The sequence below is a fragment of the Pyxicephalus adspersus genome, chromosome 3 (genome assembly GCF_032062135.1).
Source record: "Pyxicephalus adspersus chromosome 3, UCB_Pads_2.0, whole genome shotgun sequence".
Taxonomy (NCBI): Eukaryota; Metazoa; Chordata; class Amphibia; order Anura; family Pyxicephalidae; genus Pyxicephalus; species Pyxicephalus adspersus.
Genome location: NC_092860.1, coordinates 33,420,196 through 33,436,776, shown reverse-complemented (window position 1 = coordinate 33,436,776; position 16,581 = coordinate 33,420,196). Strand labels below are relative to the sequence as shown.

The 16,581-nt window shown below is 36.6% G+C and overlaps 1 protein-coding gene across 2 annotated transcripts in view; it reads left to right on the top strand.

Annotated features, from left to right (window-relative positions):
• SMC5 (structural maintenance of chromosomes 5) overlaps nucleotides 1-13,932 on the top strand; it is a 50,465-nt gene extending 36,533 nt beyond the window's left edge. For both annotated transcript variants that reach the window (XM_072404167.1, XM_072404166.1), the window contains 6 exons: nucleotides 1,061-1,156; nucleotides 1,508-1,612; nucleotides 3,979-4,098; nucleotides 5,096-5,275; nucleotides 5,371-5,466; nucleotides 12,945-13,932. In XM_072404167.1, coding sequence (XP_072260268.1) covers nucleotides 1,061-1,156; nucleotides 1,508-1,612; nucleotides 3,979-4,098; nucleotides 5,096-5,275; nucleotides 5,371-5,466; nucleotides 12,945-13,082 — 735 coding nt within the window. In that variant the 3' untranslated portion in view covers nucleotides 13,083-13,932. The remainder of the gene's footprint in view (nucleotides 1-1,060; nucleotides 1,157-1,507; nucleotides 1,613-3,978; nucleotides 4,099-5,095; nucleotides 5,276-5,370; nucleotides 5,467-12,944) is intronic.
• The last annotated feature ends 2,649 nt before the right edge of the window (nucleotides 13,933-16,581 follow it).

Genomic DNA, 16,581 nt, shown 5'->3' with positions numbered 1-16,581 from the left:
CCCTTCTACTTACTTGCCACGTCTGGTCCATGTTGAGATTTTTCATTTTTGGTTTCTTTTAACCAAAGCTGGCTTCGGGTAATTTGTTATCTGAAGACTGGTAGGGTATTAATCAAAAAGCAGCAGATATAGTAGAGAAAGCACAGATCAAGCTTCACAATTAAGAAAAAAACATGGGATTCTTCTACTTCATATCTTCAGGTCCAGTTTCCTCTTCAACCAATGAAGAACCGTTAGCAGCACAAAGTGACAATATCTAGGCTTGTTTCAAGTCTTCTGAATCTAGTAGTCAGAGACAGCAGTACACAAATTATTTACAGCTACACACTGGAATGGTCCAGGCACAGACACATTACAGGAAGTGCTCTGATTGTTGTCAGGAGGGATACAAGCAACCATATACTTTTTTTCTTTGATACCCCTGGAGTAAAATCTCTATTCCATCAAATAGAACCAATCTTCACTTTTTTGTGTATAGGTCCACCTAAAGCTTTAGTCATATAACCAGTGTGTTTGAATCCCTTATTGAGGAGGGTGTTGTACACCTAATGGCAATTCATGTTGTCATGCATATTGGGTACTTGCTTTTACTATTACTATTAAGAAAACTACATTCTCTTTCTAACAAGCTTCTGCTGAGGCAAAGAAACAATAAGTAGTGGTCATGTTTAATGCTCTTGTTAACAATCTTTGCCTTTCTGCAACAAGATCGTAAATGTAAATTCTTACCTGTTTGCATGTATATTGAACATATGGTAAAAAAAAATATACCTTCCTAGGTCTTTGTTATTACTATAAAGACATTTGGATAGTTCAAGTGGGAGAGTTTGATTGTACAGAAACCTGGGTTGTTCCACTTCTGTGATTTTAAATGTCCATTGGAGTAAAAGCCATTTATCGTTTCCATTTAGAGAACTTTTTCCCCTCATTGAAAACTGGCAGCATGCTTTCTTCAGTTTGTGTGGAACATTGTTCGATTTGCACATGATGTTATCGCTCCTCAGCCTGCAAATGTAATGATTATTTCATACTAAATAAGAGTTCTTTTCTTCTTTTTTAGGCCTTCCAGTCTCTTCCGAATACTCTGGATGAAATAGATGCCTCACTAAATGAAGAACAGTCCAGAGTCTCTTGCTTCATGGGCTTAAATGCTTCTGTATGTTGTCTAGTTTTTCTGATAGTACTTAACCCTCCCACGCTGTATTAAAGCTCAGTAATAATAAGCTAGGCAGCAGGAACAATATGTTTGAAATGCCAGAATTTGAATCTATTAGAATTTTAAGTAGAGTCTTTAAGAAAGAACAGAACATAATGTTCCCTTGCACCAAAAAATACTGTGCTTAACCTGGCAACTGTTGTTTGCGTTGCCATGTGTCATTTCATCTTGCATTTAGTTCTAAAACACAGACCATAAACACTGTAAGCAATGTGTTGTGAAACGTAACTTAATGCTTTCTTCTGTTTAGGAGTCCTTGTCTGATTTATTTTTAATTCTTCTTTTCAAAAGGTTGTGGAAGACTATGCAAGACGAACTCGAGAAATAGAATCCAAGACTGTGGAGCTTAACCAAAAGAAAAAAGAGCTGGAGGACTATAGGCAAAAAATTTCAAAGGTAGAATCTATTTATTTACACCACTATCATTCATAGTATTTCAGCAATTACTTGGCAGTTTAGGCAAAAAATATTCATACTTTAAAAGTAGATATGCTTTGGATTTAGCAATGTTTAGCAATGCAAATTTACAGATTTTAAGTTAGGAAAGCTATAGTCTTTCTGTTTAGTACTACCTAATCTTTACTATGAGTAAAGTAAGTTTTTTAATGGTATTTGTTGCAATTTTCTTTCTACCTCCAAATCAGTAGAATGGAAGAGGCACAAACAATATATTGCCAATTTGAAGGTGCACAATGTTTCCAACAATATTAAAAACATGATTTTGTTATATACGTTGGTAAATATTTGATAAACAACACTACCTAGCCAAGGTATTTCTGTAAAGTTAAGTTACTAAATCTTTCTGAGCTTTCAACTTGGGACTTACAGTATGGCAATGAAAAAACTGGGTGCATTTTTATCTTGGTGGTAGTATAATGTTCCTCAGCTGAATATTCTGCCCTCATTGGTGGGTGGAGCACACTTGATGACTTGATGATGAATATTGAACAATACACAAAAATTAGACCTAACTATCTTATTATTTATAATTGTTTTATTGAAAGAATAGAAATTACATGCATGGACTTTTTTGTAGGCTTGAAATAATTTTATATTTTTGTACCCATACAAAACTAAAACTATGAATTCTACTTTGACTGGTTTGTAGAGCTGGTTGCAGAAGTTTAAAATGCTTTCTCAAAAAATTTGCATTTATTTATTTTGCATATGTAAAGCAAAATCCATTTTTTTAAACACTATTCTTTAGTTATCAGGTGTACCCAAACCCCAAATTGTAATATTTTGCAATTTACTTGCCATTGTGGCTGCTTTTACTGTCTTTCTTAAGCAAAGAACTTTTTTTTAGCAAGCACAAAAAATAGTTATATTTATCAGAACTGCAATATCAGGTCTCACTTTTTCATAACTTCATACTATATGATCACAACATTTACTTATCATTCATTTTTATTTATTAGATCCCCTACCTGTATACTAATTTATTACAAATATCCCACCATCAATGCTGCTGCCCCTAATATAAATGATCAGTTCTAAGTCAAACCCTCCTGACAATAAGGGGACAATGTTGTCATACAATATTTCTACAAAGGGAACACTACCTGTGTGTACCATCTAGAGTCTAAGTGAATATTATTGTCATGGTCTTTGTTACCCCTAAGGAAGCCCAATGGCGAAATGCGTCATGATCTGAGACCATATTGTGTACAATATTATTGAATGTTGGTCTTTTAAAAGACTGTCATCTACTGTTAGTATTCAGTCCCTCTAAACCTTCTAATTTGGGACCATTTGAAACGAACTGTGTTAACTCTCTATTGTGATTTATCAATGACAATAGTCAGTTGAATTTTATTTAGCACTAAGTCCCTAAAATCCCCATGAAGTAATGGTGATTTGAGACAGAACCTATATGTAATCTATTTTATGCTCTATATATGCTCAACACAATAAATACTAGAACACATTTATAATTTGCAAAAAAAAAAACATCTTTCTTTCTTTTGCAAACTACTATTCCTATTACTCTACCGTTAATTAACAAAGACAGACATGTCTAGCCTTTTTGTTTTAAAAAAACATTCATGGCTGTACAGTGGAGAACTACATGTAGCTACAAAGCAACAATAAGATTTGGAATCAGATCTTATTGTTGCTTTGGGCCAATAACTTGGGACTTCTGAGATTTTTTCATCTTGACAGTCACTCCACAAAAAAAGCAACCAAAACAAACAAAACAGCAATTGTTAAAAGTACAATGTTTGAGAGTACCAGATGAAAGTAAAAAGAAAGTATCCTAAAAGATATCAAATGCAGCCACTACATTGAAATCCCTGTGGGATTCAACTAATGCCATAATAGGTTTGGCAAGATGAATTGTTTCCAATGTGTCCACCTTTATCTGCACTACATGACATCATTGTTAGGTCACTCACTTTCTCAATTTGCTATATTTTACTCTGGTAACCTTCCAGCAAGTATTCAATTATAATATTACAGGTGGGTGTGAGTGTTTCTGGTCTAACTTGTTTTGATATGCATCATGCCCTTCTGCAACCTATATTAATCAAAGATTGATGTCTGCAGAGAGGTGCACACAGGAGGGTGTAGGGGGGTTATCCATAGTTACACTTACTAATTCCCTAATAGTTCCTTATTTATTTCAGACTAATAGACTTAATTAAAGTCTGCAGCACACACAAATATATGCATTAACACATTTGTGACTCTCTGAAAACTTTTATAATCCTATTCCCTGGAAGGTATTTAGTTTTGTGACCTACTGGCATATTTTCTTACAGGTAAAACAAGACTGGCTCACACCCTTGAAGCACCTGGTGGAGAAAATTAATGAACAGTTCAGCAGCTTTTTCAGTTCCATGCAGTGTGTAGGTGAAGTTGATCTTCACACTGAAAATGAGGTAACGCTTTTGGCTAGTATTAAAATAAAAAAAAAAAAAAAAAAAAAAAAGGTGGTTTTGTTTGTACGAGCATTCTCTAATTGTAATAATTAAGAAAGTAATTTTAATTCTGGAATTGCAGCATGTTTGTAAATACAGAGATTTAGTTCATGGGTATTAAAAATAACAACAGTGAAAGCCCTTTTCTTGGTAGCTCATAATACCTTTTATTGATTTTTTTACATGTGTACATTAAAGTTTGGAAGTTTTTATATTTGTATGGAAAAAGCGCAAAAAAGGTGCTGAACCTTGATGTTTATCTTTCATCTGGATGAACTATGCATTGAGACATTGAATATCCTAAACAATTGAGACCCCACATGAAGCAGTTAAGATTGACTTTTCATTATTACCTTTATTCTTGTTGATAGACACTCACTGACCACTTAGATACACCTTGCTAGTAGTGGGTAGGACCCCGATTTGCCTTAGTCATATATTCATCAAGTTATGGAAATATTCCCCTGGGTTTTTGGGTCCATATTGACATAATGGCATCACACAGTTGTTGCAGATTTGTCAAGTAGACATTCATGAAACAAATTTCCATTTCAACCACACACCCACACTGGAGACCAAAGAGGCCATCTGGGTACAGTGAACTCATTGTTATGTGTAACAAAAAAATTCAAATGCTTTGAGTTTTCTGACATGGCGCATTATTCAGCTGGGCATAGGATTCAGTAGATGGGTACACTACAGTCAGAAAGGGATGAACATGGTCAGCAGCCAGGTTGTGGCATTTAAATGATGCTCAGTTCGTACTAATAGGCCTAAAATGTTCCAAGAAAATATTCTCCATACCATTACTGCTGATTTGGGATTTTGTATGCGCTGTACTATTTGTTTGAAAAAGGGTCTCTTACTATATTGGTTAATAAACGATGTGTGATATTATATTTTGCATCAACATTGCCATAAAGTTAACATCTGTTTTTTAAATGCTGTTTCCCTATAGGAAGATTACGATAAGTATGGTATAAGGATCCGTGTAAAGTTTAGAAGCAGCACACAGCTTCATGAGTTGAACCCACATCACCAGAGTGGAGGAGAGAGGAGTGTGTCCACAATGCTGTACCTCATGGCTCTTCAGGAACTTAACAAGTGCCCTTTCCGAGTGGTGGATGAAATAAACCAGGTAATGCAATAGTTACAAAAATGTGAATGCCCTAATACAAAAGTTGTACAAAAATGTTTTTTTTTTCTAACATATATTTCCTTATATTTTTCAAGGGCATGGATCCTGTAAATGAAAGAAGAGTGTTTGAAATGGTAGTTAGAACAGCCTGCAAAAACAATACTTCTCAGTATTTCTTTATCACACCAAAGGTAAACGCAACATGTTTGTACACAATATCTATAGTCATTCAATGTCCATAATCTCAAACAGGTAATTCTGACACATTTGTGATTGAGTGCAGCCAGTTAGGTAACTTACACACAGTTGAGGCAAAAATGTGTCTGGACTCAGATCTACGTGATCCAGCAAACCTGGAATGGATCTGATATTCAAATCTATTTGCTAGAAAATAGCAAATTACTTCACTGATGGAACGTGTATCCTCCCCAGCCTTGGAGAGCTTTCATAAATCAGGCCCAGTGTCTGGACACAATGTTTGCACACAGTTTAAAACTTTCAAAAGCTTTTTATATGGTTCTTTTCTGTCAGAACACAGTAGAAGTCCCATGGTTTATTTAAATGAAGTCAGGAAAATATGTTAACAGCCAGCACTGACTTGCATATGAAGGTATATATACTTTCTATACATCCATGTTATTTTTTCTTGGTCGCTGATCATAGTGCAGCTTGATATAAACATAATTGTTTTAGGCCGTTTAGACTCTAAATACCTGTGGCAGTTCTATTCTGACAGGTCTGCTTTAGAAATCACTTCCACAGTCTTAAGCAATAATGATGTAATGTGTCAAGGGTAATTCTTATGATGGTAAAATATGGGTTTTTCTGTGGTTAGTAAAGTCTTATTCATACTTTATGCAAAGCGGGCAGTTTAATGCAATGTGTATAGTGTGCCATACGCAAGGACATTAGGTATTGCATAGACACTAATGTCTGAGGTAAGTTTTTCTAATGGACTGCTGTATGTATTTTGTTTAGTCTGTATTGTATCTTGTTCAGTGTTATAGATGTGGTTAGCATCAGCAGTGCAGCTGGTCAGCCATTGTGGTATAATGCATAGCAATCTCAGCACAACCACATTGACCTTGTTGTGATCAAGTCCTAACTCCTATTTGTTTATCTTGAACAGAAATGAATCATTAGATTGCAGTTTTAACATTACACCACCTTTCCTTACCAACCTAATGAAAGAGTAAAACAAAATGTAAGAACAAATGCAAAAAAATAACATTGTGTAATGAGTTGAGAAGAAATACATTACCAATCCCTTGGCAGTAGGGGACCAAGCTTGTTCTGAAATCATGTAAGGGTTTTTGCTGATTAAAAAAGTAACATGCAGGTCATAAATATAAGAGCAAGACTCCAGCTGCATTTAAAACAAAGATCAAGGAAAACAGGCTTGCTTAAAATCAGGTCTACTCCCAGGTGACCATACATCATAGAAAATAAAATGACAAGGAACCAGATCCAACTGCAGAGTTATAAACCCTATATTTATTAAAGAGCAAATCACATAGAAACAGTGATGTTTTGGAAGGTCTTCAGTCCTGTGTGATGTACATTTCAGTAAACGTAGGGCTTGCCTCCTGAAAAATGAAGCTTAAACGGTATGCAGTCACCTAGGGTAGGCCTGTGTTCTGCCAGTATTGTGCTCTCTGATCTTCTTTGTTTATCATTTAGGAAGGCAGATGTACCATTTGTGTACATAACTTACTATGCTCCTGGGGCTTGCTGCAACCTGGGATTACCCTGTTTACTGAATATCTATTATTCTGTACTGCACAGCATTCAGGTGAATCATACCTAATATATTCTCTATAGTTCATATGGATAGACACACACCTTCATTCCCAATTCATGTTCACACCTTCATTGGGTTTTCTGGAACATATTTGCACATTGATTTTATTGTTGAAAAGATTGAGGGTCTTAGCTGTGTTGTTTTCTATTGTAAACATACCAGTTATTTTTTTAAATATTTCCCTATTGATGCCCATGTGGTTTTCCTTTTTTATTTTCTTGCGGATAGTGATGCATATATATAATTAGGCATTGACCTAAATTTATGTACAGTACAACACATTAGTATTACCAAAATTACATAAAATTCAGGTAAATATTTGTGTTTTTTTGTTACTTGTTCCACAGCCTAGATCACGCGGTCTGTGGCAAAAATACACATTCAAAACACATTAGTTCCCTTTTATTATAATTAAAATGCACAAATAACATACATATAAGGAAGATCTTTCAATTTCAGTCCTTCCAGCTCTGAGACATTCACAGGCCAATTTTGGCTGTAACAATTAAGGAACAGGTTGCTGTAATTTCCTGCATTAGCCTGTGGATTGGATAATAAGAAGCAGCAAGAGAATGATCTGATCATCTATTTGCCCTGCTATCCTTTTGTTTTCAGCTTGTTCTTCTCTTCATATGTGCATGCAGCTCACCTAATGGACTTCAAATGTTGCCCCATCCTTTTCCAGTTTTAGTGCTTCTGTATAAGAGACCGTGGGGGGTGGTAAAAAAAAATCAAATTCATGAACTTAGATTGACAAAAATAATGTTACTTGTATACATTCTTAGAGACCAGCTTTATTTCACCTAGTCTCCTGCTTATGGTAGCTACAGAGGAAATCTTACCCTTAAGGTGATCTGAAAAACATTTTAATATTAAATGAATGAGGATTAGGGAGCCTGGTTTTCATTTTAAATTACCTAGGTTGAGGATGCACTGGCTCTTGGTCCATTGGAGTGGCCCTAGTGTGAATAGTTTTTTTAGGGGCACAGCATGTATTTTTTAAATCTTTTAGTGGAAGACAGATTGACAGGAAATAATGATTTTAGAAAACAAACTTGTGACTGAAAGGCTGATCCCAAGCTATCAGAAAAAGCAAGGTACATCCTATGGCAAAGCTGTGGTCGCTCTGTCCTTCCTGAAAGTTGCTTGTGGCAGAGCTGCCTTTAAAATGTACTTTACACTGCTTTCAAAGGTCAAGTGAAACATTTGTGTCTTTGATGCTGCAGAGCAATGAGTACTTAATAAAACACTTTATTATACTGCTAACTTGAAATGAAAAAGTCAGTAAATCATCATATAGGGTACAGCAGTTAATCACAATTTTCCTGAATATATATCTGCCTTGTTAGCTTATCTGTTGAGCTTGAATATGTCTCAGTTGTGCTTTGCTGCAGAACAGGTGATTTGACAATATTATCAAGTCAATCCTCATTCCCTGAAAGTATTTAATACATTTGATTTGCTAATTCTCAAACTGATATATTGAACCTATTCTTTACATGTATTGATTTAAATGCTTGTGTAGTTACCTTGATTCCTAGAAGTTAAAAAATTAGAAAGACAAAAAAACATATGAATTGAACATCCCAGAATATATGCAAGCTGATTTTGCTCAGAAGTGTGGGTTGTCAGTCTATCAGGCTTTTTTTTTTTTTTAAGTTCTACTATTAAGCATTAGAAGTAGACCACAAACACAACTGTTAGGCTATGTTCAGACCTGCAGTAAAAACTCTGGTATTTACCACTTTTGGACACGTACAGCTAGGCATCCAGGATCGTTTTCAGGCAGAAACACCTGTTTTTTGGAGGTGTTTGCAAATGCCCTTTAATAGGCTCAGGACATTCCTGGATAAGAAATTGGCAGCAATGTGTGTTCCCATACTCCTATGCATAAAAAGTACAATGTTACCGCCTGTCAAATGAAAGAGAATGAATAGATCTGTTCAGTTCCAATGTTAACTGTCATTTGCAAGCTTTTTGAGTATTGTTGAAAAACATTGTTGTACTTAAAATGAATCCCTAGAATTTGAGAACAGCGCTTGATCCTTGTGGAAACATGGTCATTCTGTATTTTAGTAGAGCGTGTAATAAGGGGAGTAGGGACAGGGCAGAAACTAAGGGGAGTTTTTCTCCCCTTAGTTTCTGCCCTGTCCCTGCTGCCTCTCTTTAAAATTACTGGTGTCTCTGTCCAGATTCACAGTTCCCTACCTTGGTGCTTTAGGCCTCCAGTAACTATGAAATTTTGTTTTTACCTCTCTACTAATTCCGTATTACATGTTTGTTAGTGTTTAAACATCATCGTATATACATCCCCAAGCCCATTTGTGACAATTTTTTATTGACATTTATTGTAACCCCTGTAGATATATTCACTAATCCATTTAAAGTTTAATATACCAGCTCTCCATACCATCTGATACAATCATATATAAACAAGATTACCATAATATAGGACAATAGGGTTTATATTATGCATTATAAAGATCTGCTTTTTTTGGTAGACATTAGGATTACCCCTTAGAAACAAGCTGTTTACTTACCTGAATAGATGTGCAATATGTGATTTTGATGTAATGTAAATAATATGTTATCTGTTTGATATAATCTATATAGACCATATAGTCCCAAATATACCCCTGAGGAAGCCAACCTAGGCGAAACGCGTCAGTGGTTATTACTCAATGGGGTTACTAAACAACTATAGTTGTTCAATGTATAGTATTGGACACTCCAATCCCGTGATGAGACAGTGGGCTTGGTGATGTTTAACATGAACGAACATGTAATTATGTTATGAATTATTTATGTTATGAATTATTTGAGTAAATACATAATTATTTTTTGAAGAATCGAGCCTTAAACCCCCTACTGTCTATCTTTGCTTAGTTAATCAACTTCTTGGGGTGACAATTGCCTTACATTAAAAAAGACAAAAGAAAGAGACAGAGACCACTTTTGTATCTTTTAAAGTAAAAAGTGTCTGTAGCCCGCTTCCCCCATCATGTTCCATCGCACTTGATACAAATGGTCAACAATGCTACTCGCATACCTGAGGCTAGTTGGACCACTGCCTGTTCTGAATAGCTTTTAGCGTAAGTCAGGAGTGTCAAACTCTAGCCCGGGGCCCGAATTTTAAATATGATTTGCAGCTGGCCTGCTGCTGCTTCGAAATAGCGCTGCTACTACAATTCCTGGCATCACTCGCGTCTATAGACCATCAGCCTCTCTGCCTATGTGTAGCCCCGCATTGGACTGTTTTATAGACGCAGGGAATTGTAGTAGCGTTGCTATTTCTCTATTATAAGCTTGTTCCAGATTGAATGTTAAGCAAAATCTCTTTGTTTCCATATGAAAAAGGTTTTTTATCTAATGAGAAGAAAAAACTTCCTAAATTTTTTCAATAAACTTCAAGTTTGGCCCCCAACTTTGTCTAAGTTTTTCATTCTGGCCCTCTTTGTATTTGAGTTTGACACCCCTGGTTTAAGTAGTGAAAAAAACACCTTAGGAACAGCTAGGGAACTACAAGCAGGAGACTATTAATTTACTGATACTGATAATATCATTTATGACAGAATTTTGCTTGGATCAGGATCCATTAATGTGCAAGAAAAATGAATAAATCAAGGAAGTCAACCTTACCCTGAGCAAAAGAATTAATACTAGAAATGCAGTAACTGGTCAGACACAATTAAAACTCATAGCGGATTTACAGAAGGTGCATGTGAGATATCACACACATGGCAAAATTGCTAAAAAGGTCAGATGTATCCCAGAGGCATAAAGACCAGTTGCTATGCTAAAATGTGTTGCTCCAAAGGTTTTCAGTTTATTAATATAAAATCTAATGTGGATTCAGGTCACTTGTTAGTTGAAAGTGTTACTAATGCAATCTGCCTTTATAAATGCAGTCTAAAAGGGCCAGCCTGATGACATTTTTTTTTTAACCAGGAACAGGAAAGTATATTATTATTAAATAGTATTATTATATCGTCAGCATTACACAGCGCTTCACAAAGACCATAGTCATATGACTAGCTGTTCCTCAAAGGGGCTCACAATCTAACGTCCCACCATAAAAGTGCATCACAAACCAAATGCAAATTAGACACAGGGACACAAGTGAATTTGTTACAATATTTCAGATCCATAAACAGTTAACAATCAGACTATTTGGATAGATTGGTTGAAGAATCTGTGCTTTTTTTTACAGTACTTACAAAGGCAATAAAAAAAATGAATGTTTACATTGCAACAACCTTGGCTATCTCACAGCTGGGGCTCAGAGCGTTGCTGGACTTAAAACTGATTCAGTGGCTATTTAATAAGGAGGATTATCAAAATGCGCAATTATCTGATGCAAATAGCTAATGGTTGCCAGGGTGCTTTTCATGGATCAAGACTTTTTACTTGAGTATATAAAATGTAGGTGGATAAAACAGGTATCCTAATGGTGTTTGCAGTGTAGCTAGAAGTTATGTACAAATGAGATTTACAGGATTGAAAAAAATTATTAATCAACTGAATAGGATAAAGCCGACCTTCATAGGAAAATATTGCCTAAATATAATGTGTAGTATATTCTTATATTAGCTTAGTGTGGTTTCTGGGTCTCTCCTACAGCTCTGGTCCCATCACAGGCTATGTGCAGTACAGTGATGAGTTTACAAGGTAATCATCGTGTTTGCAAAGGCGTTGGTGCACCCAAAATGAATTTGATGTTCTTTGTGACTTTTGAGAAATATAATAAATTACCATTTTTGTTCCTGAAGTTCAACTTTAAAACAGTAGTCAGAGATGGATTTTTAGTGATCCCAGAGAACTCAATTATTCTATTTAAACACTGCAAAATGTCTCATTTAAAAGATATTGATAATATCTTGGTTGGTGCAAAATATCATTGTCTACAACATCATATCGGGGGATTCATGAATAAAGCTAGATGAGGACACACTTTAAGGAACGTAATTTGCTTTACCCACCTATCATTTAACATTTGATCTGCACAGGAAGGTACTTTTTGCAGAAATCTAAGTTATTGTAAAAAAAAAAAGCCATATGGAAAATGTTTACTTAAATACAAAAAGTGCATTGAATAAGAAAGTAAATTTAGTTGCTTTGGTCACCTTTTATTATCTGAAGACCCTTAAATATTAATACATATTAATACCCTAAAAAGTTGCCATTGAAAAACACATCCTAAAAGTGTGTTCTTTTTAGGATACATCATCACTTTTCCTAAATTGTTATAGTAAGATCAAGATTACTGTTCAAACTGGTAAATATTTGCTATTCAGATAACACAAAGTATAACTGAAAACTTTACAGCTTTTGCTGCAGGAAAACTGTTTGTTTTAAAGGGATCAATATAATAGGCTAGTCTTGGGATCGTGTGCCTGAGAATCACACAGGACAGTTCCTAATCCTTTGCTGTGACCTTGGAGCTGATAGTAGCAGCCTAGTTCTACAAATGAGCATTCTTGTAACAGTGTTTAACCCAGAAATTGTTTTAAGCTGGCTGGGAAGAAATTGTAGGCGGGTGGCAGCCCCTGTATTGTGACCCGACTCTTTAGTAACCACCCAATCACTGAATGGTAACTGAAAAGTGCCAGGTGGTACACCTGTCGAAAAGAGGCTGGGGAGAACACTGTTGTAGTATGCAGCTGCAGACAACTCTATTAGCACGGGTAATTCACTGGGAAGATGTTCATTTACAAATGCAGTGCTGGTAGAGCATTAAAGGTTCTTGTTTCAGTGTTCTGCTTGTAAAGTGAGGACACATACTTTATGTGGAAATTAGGATTATGATGCAAATATTTATTAAAAATTCCATTATATATGTTGACTATATCCCTATTTTTTTCTGTATAGCTTCTCCAGAACCTTACTTATGCTGACAAGATGACTGTATTATTTGTCTACAATGGACCATACATGCTTGAACCCACAAAGTGGAATTTAAAAGCTTTTCATCGACGACGTCGAAGAGTAGCTGTAGCAGCCGAGTGACTTTGGATTTCCAGCTGACGCTTCAGATAGCAAAACCGTCATATTTTTTTTTCAAATAAAATTCTCACCTCAGGGCAAACCTTTTTTATCATGCATGCATTTTTAAGGTTATATAAAAAAACAAAACAAAAAACTTTAAACCTGTTGATAATTACAAAAAATTGTATTTGCATCTTAAGGCCATGTCACATGGGCAATTTGTCACCAGTCTCAGAAATCGACTTCCTGCTAGTCTGTATGAAATGTCTCCCTTGTAAGTGAGGCCAGTAACATTGTTTATCTGTCACTAGATACCCTAATTCTTCAGCATTCAGGGCCAGCAAGGAAGTGATTCCACAAACGTTAGTGGATTTATCTATTGCATTCCCTAGAACTGTTGGCTCTACAACTTAAAGTTGAAGTTGTTTGACCGAAGTTTCCTATTCTGTTCATTCGGTGGCTTAAATGTAAACTTTTCCATGTGGCCTCATCTTCTTGGGCTTTGTAACAATTTAGTAACCTTCCCAACTGAGGCTGAAAACTGAAAATACATTTGTGACTGGAGTTTTAATTTAGGTTTCATAATTCATTACGAAGATGTAGTTTTAGTTAAAAAAACTACTTTAATAGGTTTAATAAAAATGTACTTATTTTTTATATTTATACAAAATATGTTCTTTAAAGAAATATTTTTTTCTTTTTAAAGTCTGTTAACAGCTTTAAAAAATGCACTTGATTAGACAGACTCTAATAACATGCAAGTATCACTTTCCATTTTTATTACACCTAATTTTGTTTGTTTTTGTTTCCTTCACCTGAAACTTTCCAAAGGTTCTTCACGGCTTGTGAATAAAATTTTTTAGTTTTGGAAGCCTTTATATTTACTTGACTACAAGTGTGGGAATGTCACAGCATTATCAAGTAGAGAACTAGGGCTACGTACACCCATGCAATAAATGTCGTTGGAAAGAATCTTTCACAATCCTTTCCAAAGATAAAAGACTGCACGATGCATTGACGAGTGCTGTACATACAGAACTGTTCTGCTTTATGGAGAGAGAGGGGGGAGAATGACGGAATGGCACCCCGCTGCGCACTCTCCCCTTTATTTGCATTACGGTCATCCATGGATTCGCCAGTGTTCATCGTTGGGACAATTGTATTGTTTGGATATGAAAAATAAGTCCTGTTGTCCTCATTGCAGTAGAACAAACATGGCATATCTATTGTTGCTTATAAGGTCAACTTATGAAATGGAATGCTTTTTTTTATTAATATATACTGTAGGATGGCCTTTTTTTAATCTATATGATTATACCATTTGACTTGGTATATAGTCAACATTTTTTATTTTTGAAAGTACTATTAAAAGCTACCTTTTTTTTTTTTTTTTATCCATACAAGTTGTTTAGCTGTTCGAGAGCACCCACGCACCCATGTTTTCTGGTCTAGACTACTTTTACAGCCAATGCTCGTATTAACGCCTAGCATTTACTAGTGATGGCTCTAAATCCTTGTAAAAAAAAAGAAAAGTAGCAATGTAAAGATATTGAAAGAAATAATAGAAGGAGAGTTTTCCATATTGGGTAATGTGTGATTTCAGGGATTGAAACATCAGGACATATATGGCAACAGGCTATTAAGGAACCAACCTAGGAAACATAATAGAGAGAAAGAAAAAGAGTAAGGAAACATAGTCCCAGAGCTGCACATCCAATTATGATAATGAGAAAGTCCATGAAATGGGTGGCAACAATTCCAAACCACTGTAGGATAAGTATCACATAAACTCCAATGGAAAACCATACAACCACAAATGTGGGATAGGTAACCAAGGTAAGTTTCCGGGCAGTTCAAGCAGCTTGAGTTTGGTGTGGGGTTCTGGATGAGGGGATCCAACATAGCATGCAAACAGTTTGGAACAGAAAAGGGGCTTCATGTCCATGCTTCCTCCCTATCACTTGGTAAAGGAAGCCCCCAGCAGAAAGTGATCTTTTGCTCTCGCAACTTGGCCACTAAAGGTTTTAACATGCTGAATCCAGCGATTCTTTTTGGATACAATAGAAAGAAAAATCAGTTGTTACATGTCAGTAGTGATTGGACTGTGTTCCCAGGCTCCTATGATGATGGACTTCTTGACAGTAACAAAATGGACCCTGCAGATGATGTGATACAGTTGATTACGGTCAGATAACCTGAGACCCAGAGCTTGGTGGGATGTGTAAATTTCAATAAGGAAGTTTGGTCAGGCTTTAAAGGTGGTTGAATACAGAGTAGTAAAGTCCACATTAGCCTCTGGTAAGCCATATATTTTAATATTCCTGCAATTCCTATTCTATAAGCATCCAAAGGTAAAGTTGAGCCCTCCTTTACTGTGCCAGCTTGTCAATTTAGAAGAATTTTTGGGAAATGCATTATCTTTTTATATCCTTTTTATAAGCTGCTGCAAAAGAACTAAAGACCTATATGATAGCTTCATTATGCCCCTGTGTGGAGGGGGACCAGGGTACATCTGAGCCTATTTGACAAAGTTGGAGGGGGGATTTGAAGGCAAAGCACAGGAGCTTGAATTTTATTCTAAGGTGGAATGGAAGCCAATGAAGAGAAGGACGGATGTTACAGTAGTCCAGATGAGCGATAAGGGCATGCATAAGAAGTTTGTTGGTCCCTGGGGACAGGTAGTGTCACATCCCCACAAGGCCAAGTGGTGGACCCAGTGGGTGGAGATGTGCACGGGGCGCAGAGTCTAAGCAGTAGCTTGGTCTTCTCTAGAGCCTCTAGAGGTGCGGTTGTTTGGTGCGGCAAGCTACTTCCAGGTTGCGGCCCCTGTGCCCACCAAGGCAAGGGACTGCTAACAAGCAGGAACCAAAAAGTAGTGCAAGTGGGTAATCCAAAAGGGTAGTCAAACACGCCAAAGGGTCAGGGCAGGCAGCTCCCAGGGTAGTCAGGAAACAGGCAAAAGGTCAGTATACCGATAACACTTGAACAGAACGCAGGAACTGGAGCAGTAGAAACCTGGGAGTAGAACCACAAGGAACTTCTTTGTCCAGGCAACTTCCTGTTGCCAGGTCATTTCCTTAAAAAGGGGATGTCAGGTGATAGGAGTTGATATGTGAGCCGCAGACCCCAATCCCACCAGCAGAGGGAGTGCTGGTGATGAGATAGTCTCAGGTGTTATTCAGATGCCTGCCAGCAGAGGGAGTGAATCTGCAGATTACCCTGGTTCTCTGAGGCAAGTGAACAGCTGACAGAATCACCTGACCTGGACCAGGACGTCTGCAGAGAGTTGGATCCAGATGTAGAGATGGGTCTGGCAGCAGGGGACTGTAAGGAGGGTGAGCCAGAAGGAGGCACAGATGACTTAGACATACGGGGATCTGAGACAGATAGGGGTGAATTTTGGAGATGTTGCGCAAGTGAAAATGACAGGACCTGGAAATGTTCTGAATATGGGGTAAATGAGAGGACAGAATCGAGGGTGACACCAAGACAACGTGCCTGAGGAGAGGGCCGAATAACA